At 42.0% G+C, this 9,176-nt stretch overlaps 1 protein-coding gene across 1 annotated transcript in view; it reads left to right on the forward strand.

The window, feature by feature from the left end:
• The window catches only part of PPEF1 (protein phosphatase with EF-hand domain 1), a 109,815-nt gene extending 103,761 nt beyond the window's left edge, over nt 1-6,054 (forward strand). The window contains exons 15-17 of the mRNA XM_024739360.1: nt 3,094-3,257; nt 4,859-4,943; nt 5,846-6,054. Of these exons, the coding sequence (XP_024595128.1) occupies nt 3,094-3,257; nt 4,859-4,943; nt 5,846-6,054 (458 nt within the window). The remainder of the gene's footprint in view (nt 1-3,093; nt 3,258-4,858; nt 4,944-5,845) is intronic.
• Nucleotides 6,055-9,176: the final 3,122 nt, after the last annotated feature.

The raw sequence follows: 9,176 nt of genomic DNA on the forward strand, positions 1-9,176 counted from the left end.
AATTACTAGTAGGAATAAAAGAGAACTCTAAAGAATACAAGAACAGAAAGTGTAGGGAACAACTACTGTCTCTAAGGCTGAGAGAGAGTATCCAAGGAAGGAACAAGCTTGGAAGAGTCCCCTACTTCCAACAAAGGCTAAGATTCAGACCTCATTGGAGAGGGTGTCACTCTGGCCCGCTGGATGGGGTGAAAGTTCACTGAGGTGTCTCAGGTCAGAGTTGGTCTGTAGCTAGTGGGCTAGGAAGAGAATGGAGCCACCTACTGTGGTGCCATCAAAACTCTCTTTGGGCTATGCACCACTGTGTCTCCCACACACTGCTGGCAAGGGAACCACCCACTGTGGTGTCCATGAAATTCACTAGCGAATGGGTGCCACTGCATTTCCCACACACCTAGCAGCCATGCTATGCTGTAGAAGCAAGAAGCAAAGTACACCAGAGCCGTTTCTTCTGCTATGTCTTAGAGCATTCTTCCTGCACCCTCTGCTGACAAAGCCTAGCATTATGCCAGGTGCCAAAGGAGAAATATTTACAGGGTTCAGCTCCAATATCACAAAACACGGCAAAGAAAGGTAGATTTTTAAGTGGGTGGAAGTAAACTGATAACTGGTATAGGCAGCCATTAACTTAGGGATAATGAAAATCTTAAAAGATACCATTCACAATAGATAATCAAGTACCGAGAAGGAAACCAAATGATTGATGTGTGAGATTTCTAAAATATTATTAAACGAAATAAAAAAGAGCTGAAATACATGGGTGGGTATTACTATGTTCAAGGGCCAAAGTTGTCAAGATATAAATTCTCCCCAAATTGAGCTATAGGTTTAATGCACCAAAGGAGCATGTACAGAATGTTCTTAGCAGCACTGTTTATAATAGCACCAAACTGTAGATAATCCAATGTCCACCAACAATAGAATGGGTATATAAATTTTGAATATGTGGAATACTATACATCAATGAAAATGAAGACACTACAACTAAATGGAACATGGCTGAATCTCATAAACTTAGTGTTGAGCAAAGGAAGTAAGATTCCTCCCAAAATATTTACTTTATGATTCTGTTTATATATAGATCAAAAAAGGCAAAAAGTAAATTATAGTGTTAGAAATCAATATAGTGACTCTCCTTGGGAAAGTGGGAGGTGATAGTAATTATGAGGGTCCACAGAGGGGGCTTTTGGATATTGGCAATATTGTATTTCTTGTCCTTGGTGGTGGTTGCATAAGAAACTCCTTTGTGATAATTCACTGAGTTCTGTATTTGTTTTGTGAACTTTTCTGTATGCGTTAAACTTCAATTAAAAAAAAAAAAGAATTATGTCCTTAGCAGGTAAGTGTTTGGGGAATCGTCTTGGTGGGAATGTAAAATGGCTACTCTTTTTTTTAAAAATTAATTTATTTTTGGCTGTGTTGGGTCTTCATTGCTGCATGCGGGCTTTCTCTAGTTGTGGCAAGCAGGGGCTACTCTTCCTTGCAGTGCGTGGGCTTCCCATTGTGGTTGCTTCTCTTGTTGTGGAGCGTGCGGACTAGGTGCGCGGGCTTCAGTAGTTGTGGCTCGTGGGCTCTGGAGCACAGGCTCAGTAGTCGTGGCACATGGGCTTAGTTGCTCCGCGGCATGTGGGATCCTCCTGGACTAGGGATCGAACCCAGGTCCCCTGCATTGGCAGGCGGATTCTTAATCACTGCACCACCAGGGAAGTCCCTGGCTACTCTTTCTTTCTCTTTTTTGCTTTTTAATAAATTTATTTATTTGTTTGTTTGTTTATTTATGGCTGCATTAGGTCTTCGTTGCTGCACGTGGGCTTTCTTTAGTTGCCTCAAGTGGGGGCTACTCTTCATTGTGGTGCATGGGCTTCTCATTGCGGTGACTTCTCTTGTTGCGGAGCACGGGGTCTAGGTGTGCGGGCTTCAGTAGTTGTGGCACGCGGGCTCAGTAGTTGTGGCACGCGGACTCGAGTGCAGGCTCAGTAGTCGTGGCGCACGGGCTTAGTTGCTCCACCGCATGTGGGATCTTCCCGGACCAGGGCTCGAACCCGTGTCCCCTGCATTGGCAGGCGGATTCTTAACCAGTGCGCCACCAGGGAAGCCCCCTGGCTACTCTTTCTTGAGAGCAGTTTGGCGATATATATCAAAAGGCTTAAAAATGTACATACCCTTTGATCCAGCAATTCCACTTCTAGGAATGATCCTAAGAAAATAATGGAATAGTTTCACAGCCGTTAAAAGAATGATGTAGATCTATGTTTATTAACGTAGATGCATGTCCATGATTTATTGTAAGTAAAAATTCAGGCTAGAATATATATGTTTGTTATGTGTGTGTGTTGCCATATGTAATACACGTATGTAAAACATGGTATAAAGTATATTTGGCTTTAAGAAAGATAAAATATATATACATTTATATATACATGTTTATATACATGGAAGAACATATCTTTAATAATCAGAAAAAATAAAGGTATTTATATTTCAAAAAACCACGTATAATTTTAGGGGATGAAAGGATATTACCTGGGAAAATGAGACATGAACAATATGCCCAAATGTTAAAAATAAAATTAATCTTTTATCCTTTATGTCCTTTTGTGTTTTCAAATCTTCTATTATAAACATACCTTACTTTGTTAATAAGAAAAGCGGGGCTTCCCTGGTGGCGCAGTGGTTGAGAGTCTGCCTGCCAATGCAGGGGACACGGGTTCGTGACCCAGTCCGGGAGGATCCCACATGCCGCGGAGCGGCTGGGCCCATGAGCCGTGGCCGCTGAGCCTGTGCGTCCGGAGCCTGTGCTCTGCAATGGGAGAGGCCACAGCAGTGAGAGGCCCGCGTACCACAAAAAAAAAAAGGGAAAAAATATAGTATACCCAAATTCTGATTGCTTACCCATAACAGTAAAGGAAAGACTTGCAGAACCCCAAAGGTTATTCCTCCCTCAGAGTCGGGGGGTCTGGTAGGACAGATCATAAAGGGGAGCAGAGGCACCCAGGCCTCAAAACCAAGGCTGTCTGCTTGCTCCATTGATGAGGTTGCATCTTTTATCAAATTATCAACCAATTTTATGGGCTTTGTTGCTGTTGTCGTTAGGAAAACTTTCTGTGGGCCAGTGGGCTTTTTCCATGGAGAACATTTTGGGGCTAAACTTGCCATGGAGATCCCTGAGTTCACATCTGGTAACCACAGACAAAGATGGAAATGTTGACTACATGTCCAGCTTCCAGGATATCCACATTCAGAAACCTGTGAAAGAGGTAAGTGAAACACAGCCCCCGGCTAAAACCTGGCTGGCGTCAAACAGCCTTTGGACGACTTTTAAGAGTTCCTTAGTTCTTTGAAAAGTTGGGAGTGGAATCGTCTAATGGGTGGGCATGGCACTCTTAGGAAAGACCTAAGGGGGATCTTCCAGATACATTGTGATCTGTTCAGGAAGTTTGTGTGTTCTAAGGATAGGCAAAAAGAAAAAAGAAGAAAAGGCTTCTGCAAGCAAATCTGTGTCACATATGTGATTCTTCTCTTAAGTGCTGTCCACCAGAAGGGCATATATGACATCTATTCTTTCATATAATACTCTTTAAAATACTCAACATACTCCTATTAACTGTCAGTAAGTATAGACTTACTGATATGACATCTTATACCTTAAAGAATTTTAAAATTTAGAATTTCTTATTAAAATGGGAATATCCCAGGGAGAGTTGTCAGACCCCCCAGTACTTATTAGTTAACAACTCATCAGCAATTAGTTATAATATTGGGCTGAAAGTGAGCTGATGGGAACTAGAACTGGGGTGATTGTTTGCAGGAGAGTTGAGAAGTTGAGCAGGAAAAGGGAAGTAAAACTGCACGTGGGAAACTAAAATATCCACAGAAAGGAGGCTTTTGGCTTCACTTGAGAGACATTTTACCATGGTGGCTGAGCTCCCAGGCCTTGGCTTCAGGCCAAGATTCAAATCCCACTTACCAGCTATGTGAACCTTGGGAAACTTACTTTACCTCTCTGTCTTCCAGCCTGTAAAATGGGCATAATAATAGTTCTGTTCCTTGGGGCTATTGTTGAGGTGTTGCAGTTATCTTATGACAGGGCCGAAAGCAAGCTCATCACACGAGATGAATTATGCCGAGGCACAGCAGTAGAGGGCTGCCGCTCGCTCAGGCAATACAGCGCCGTCTCTCCTGCTGTGGTAGCTTTTAAGCATTATCTGTGTTTTCATTTTAAGACTTGTTTTCTTAACGTTCCAGAAATGCCAAAGCAGAAACATATGCTTTTATTGATTATACAAGCAACAATGGGCTTTCTTGAAGACATGCCGTGCTTCGTCCTTGAGCGCAAAAGCAGCACAAGGACATTTCCTTGTGTTCCCACCATTCTGATTATACTGAGGACATCTCATGGATCAGTGCCCAAAGCACTCAATGCTTCTTCACAGGCCCCCTGTTTGCCAGGGGGCGGGGGGCTCAAAGCATCCAGGACTGTTTGCAGTTCTGGCTTATTCGCATGCCCCCGGTTTGCTGGGGGGCGGCTCATGGGTCACGTCTCCTTTCCATGTCCTCAGTTATTCCACTACATTGAGGACTGAATTAAATAATCCATAGAAGCTGTCAGTGCAGAGCCTGGCACACAGATTCGCTTTGGCCCGTCCCCTAAGGGACAGAGACTGCAGGCGCTAAAGAACGCAAGAGCATGGTCTTTTATCTGATTTAAGAGGGTTGGGCCTCCAAGGAAGGCCTGCCTTCTCAAATTTCTATCTAAATCACATACTTCGAATTGGTGACCATGTTGTGTGTTTGTTACTTTTACTAAAATTGACCTGTTATAAATTCTATATGTCTTAACACTTAGTCTTTATTTTAGGTTCAGTCTACTCTGATTGAAACAGTGTACAGATACCGATCTGACCTGCAAATCATCTTTAATGTCATTGACTCTAATCACTCAGGTAGGTTCACTTTGATTGGTTCAGTAGCAATAGAAAGCAAAGGCTAGTCTGTTTTTTTAAACCAGAATTCTGTTTTCATCTATTGCATTCTTCATCCAAACTTGATTTAACTCAGGGGTGGGGGGTAGGGATAAACTCATGTTTAATATTATTGTGTTTTTTAGTTTGGCCACAGACTCTCTATTCGAGTCCATATAGTATAGGCTTATATATCCATTAGTCAGACAAGAATAGCTCCTTTTATAAATCACCAGCACAGATGAAAAGATAATTCACTGTCCATTTAAAAATTGTACTTATTCCTGGCAATAAAAATCATTCCTAGAGTTCTGATTCTGTTTTGGGGACTAAGAACTCATTTTCTGCTTAGCTTTGATGCGCAATTATTTATTTTCAAACTTAAAAAAAATCATCAGATGATCCCCAACTGCAGAGACCATTGAATACCAAAAAATCAATAATCAAAACACAAAAGTAAATTACTGCCTATAGAAAATGGCAGAGCCACTGTTCGCAATCCTCTTTTTGAATCCCAGGGTTAATTCTCCCTCTGCTTTGATGTAGCTCTCCTCTCTGCCCTCCTTCCATGTCCCTCTCCCTTAGGCTTTAGATCTTGTAATTTCTATGCTACATATAGTACCACATCTACAATCTCCCCCGCCCCATTCCTTCACTGTTCACTCATTCCAACTTTAGAAGAATCTCAGGATCACTTGGTAGTTGAAAGTGACATATTGTTTCTTATATTTACAATCTTACTTTTCCATTTCCTTCAGTGTCTCGATGGTCAGGCATGTTAGTGAGCTGCTAATTGGGACTATTCAGTCAGTATGGCTTTCCCCACCCCTCTCTAAGGTGGGTCTTAAAATGAACACTCATGACCTTCTCCTATATTCTTTTAGGCCTGATCTCCATGGAAGAATTTCGTAGCATATGGAAACTTTTCAAAAGTCACTACCGTGTCTGTGTTGATGATTCCCAGTTAGATGAGCTCACCGAAAGGATGGACTTAAACAAAGATGGAAGCATTGATTTTAATGAGTTTTTAAAGGCTTTCTATGTAGTACATAAATTTGACAAGTTGAGTAAATCAGACACCAAGGTCGCTTAACAAGAATTAAGGCTTTCTCTCCTTGTAAACAGTTGGCCCAAATCACTGACACAATCTTTGCCACGACCCTTGAAATTCATAGTGAGTAGTAGAGAAAAGTAGACCCCAATTCACACCATGAGCAGATGTATAATGTGGGTATTGGAAGTCCCTAGTAAACTGCTATTGGTAAGACTAGGTTAAATGTCAGCTGATAGGATTTGGCTCCAGTGGCGGGACTCACACACTGCCAGGTAGTAACTGGATTTGAGCCTAGTGTTGGTCTCTTGGTTGCCACCTAACCAGGAGACCTGAGCAGTTTGTAAACATATTGAAAAGAACCCATAGAATACCAGAGGAAAGTACAACATCTGTGAGTGGTTGAGGGATGGGAGGAGGAATACCAAACTATTAAAAATATTTCCATCTTTAAACTGTAATCTTCTTTGGAGATATCATAAACCAGTGATTTTCAGCTGTGAGGGAACCACCTTCAGGGATGGGGGCCATATCAGAATCTTCGGGGGAAGCCGTGGGAGTGTATTGTTTGAAAAAGCATATTTTTTTCTTGTCTGTTGGAGATAGAAAGTGAGTACATTCAGACTGAGCCCTATAATTAATATGGTTTGACACCTTCACTGGCAAGATGGGGCCTTGGCGATGCATACGTTGTGTAATTTATTCTGCCATTCTGATGGCCTATCAAACATAATAAGAGATTTCTGTTTGAAGGTGAGTATATGTTTCATTTTCTTCTTGAAGTTTGAGAACTTCAAGATCTATGACTATGCCAAGTTAGATATCCTGCTACACACACCAGAAATAATGGATCACATATAACAAATATCTTTTAAAAATGCATAGCTGAGCTGGCAAGTAAGTAAAAGAAACCCCAGGGGCAGGGGGGACTTCCCTGGTGGCTCAGTGGATAAGAATCCGCCTGCCAGTGCAGGGGACACAGGTTCGATCCCTGGTCCAAGAAGATCCCACGTGCCACGAAGCACATAAGCCCGTGTGCCACAACTACTGAGCCTGTGCGCCACAACTACTGAAGCCTGTGTGCTGCAACTACTGAAGCCTGCGCGCCTACAGCCCATGCTCCACAAGAGGAGCCACCACAATGAGAAGCCCGTGCACTGCAACAGAGAGTAGCCCCTGCTCACCACAACTAGAGAAAGCCTGTCTGCAGCAATGAAGACCCAACACAGCCAAAAATAAATAAAATTAAAAAAGAAACCCCAAGGTTAGGAAAAAAGCATAATTAAAATCATAGCAATATTAACTTTGGACAGGATAGACTTTAAGGCAAAGAATAATATCATTAGGTATAAAAAGGTCATTACTGAATGCTAAAAGGAATGATTCACCAGGAAGATGTAATAGTTTATAAACTGATATGCATCTAAAAAATTAGAGCTTTAAAATTGATAATGCAAAAATTGATATAACTAATAGGAGAAATTGATAGAGGGAGATTTTTAATATACCTCTGTCAGTAATTGAGCACGTAAATAAAAAACTTGTGTATAGAAAATTGGACAACCCAGTTAATCCACCTGATCATGTATGTATATGTATACTCTGCAATCAGTTTTAGAGAATACACATTATTTCCAAGCACTTATGGAACATTTATAGAAACTGATCATGTATTAGACCACAAAACATATCTCAAATACTAAGCAATCAGTTAACAAAGATACTACATTTTCTGGTCATTGTGCATAATTTTCCTGGGGAAAAGTGTAATTTACTAATGCTAACTCAAGAACAATAGGAGGGGCTAAAGAGACACATAACCATTAAAGAATGTGTCGGTTTGGCTAGGCTGAACTACATTTCTCAGAATTCCCCTTCTTGTATGTTTCTGGTTAAGGTGGGCCACAGTGGAGATTCCTGAGAGAGTTGGAAGGCAAAGAGAAGCGGCAACCATTGTGTAGCTCCCACGCGCTCTTGCTGAGCTGCCGATTCACCTTGTGGGTGTGAAGCAGCAGCTAGGCCTGCAATTGCTCTACAGTCCCCTGGCTCCCCTGTTAGCTGCTCCGATTCCCGGGACCACTGTGTGTGTTTAGCTCCGTGTTGGCCGCCCGGGCCAGGTGTGTGTGTTTAGCGCCATGATGCGATTCTCGGGCCAGGTGTGTGTGTTTAGCGCCATGACGAGGTTCCTCGGGCCCAGTGTGCGTGTTTACCGCCATGATGAGGGGCCCTGGCTTCTTCAGGTCGCCAAGGCCTCAGGCTTTAGTCCGTTCTTGGGGGGTGCCAGCTTGTGCCTGTGGGTTTGAGCCTGCTCTGGATCTTCCCTGACTGCCTGCCCTGTGGACTTCGAGCTCCGGAATCAGGTATGGTGTCAACAGCCTTACGGAGCCTGCTTAGCCAGCTCCCACATTTGCACAAGCCACTTCAACTGTTTATACACACACACACGCACACACACACACGCACACGTATATATATCTCCTACTGGCTTGGCCTCTGGTTGAACCCTGATTGATACAGAATTTGGTACTGAGAGTGGTTCTGGAAAAACAGAATCTTAAAAAAACGTGTGCTCTGAATGTGTATAAGCTGACGTGTGCAGAGCTGCTGCTGCATTATCTCACGTGAAAATCCACTGCTCATCCCGGAATAGTTGTTTTAAGAAACGTCCAATCTCTGGCAGAACCAGATGAGTCTTTTGTTGTTGCTTCCTGAATGTCATTTGGTTATTTATTCTCGGGCTTCCTCCTGCAACTCTCATTTTCTCCCTTGGGTTTCTAATCCCTGGAATTAATGATATGCCTTTGTTGGAAATTTTACCTAAAAACGTCCTTTGATTTTACTAAAGATTATCATTTAATGTTGTAAACTTATGCCTGACACGAGTTGTGCTTAACCACACTTCAGTTTTACAAAGTATGTATATGTACGTATATGTATATATTTTAAAAATTTATATGTATAGAGTTGTGAAATATCATTTTAAATTTATAATTCTTAATTGCAAATGAGATTGAGCATCTTTTCATTAGTTTGTCGGTCAGTCTGTTTTCTAAGAAAATGCTTATTCTTATCCTTTGCTCATTTTTCTAATAGCTATTTGTCTTTTTCTTACTGGTGTCTAGGAACTTTAAAACCCTTCTTGGTACGAATTCTCTGTTCTTGAT

The sequence above is a fragment of the Neophocaena asiaeorientalis genome, unplaced genomic scaffold (genome assembly GCF_003031525.2).
Source record: "Neophocaena asiaeorientalis asiaeorientalis breed wild unplaced genomic scaffold, Neophocaena_asiaeorientalis_V1.1 scaffold771, whole genome shotgun sequence".
In the NCBI taxonomy this organism is placed as follows: Eukaryota; Metazoa; Chordata; class Mammalia; order Artiodactyla; family Phocoenidae; genus Neophocaena; species Neophocaena asiaeorientalis.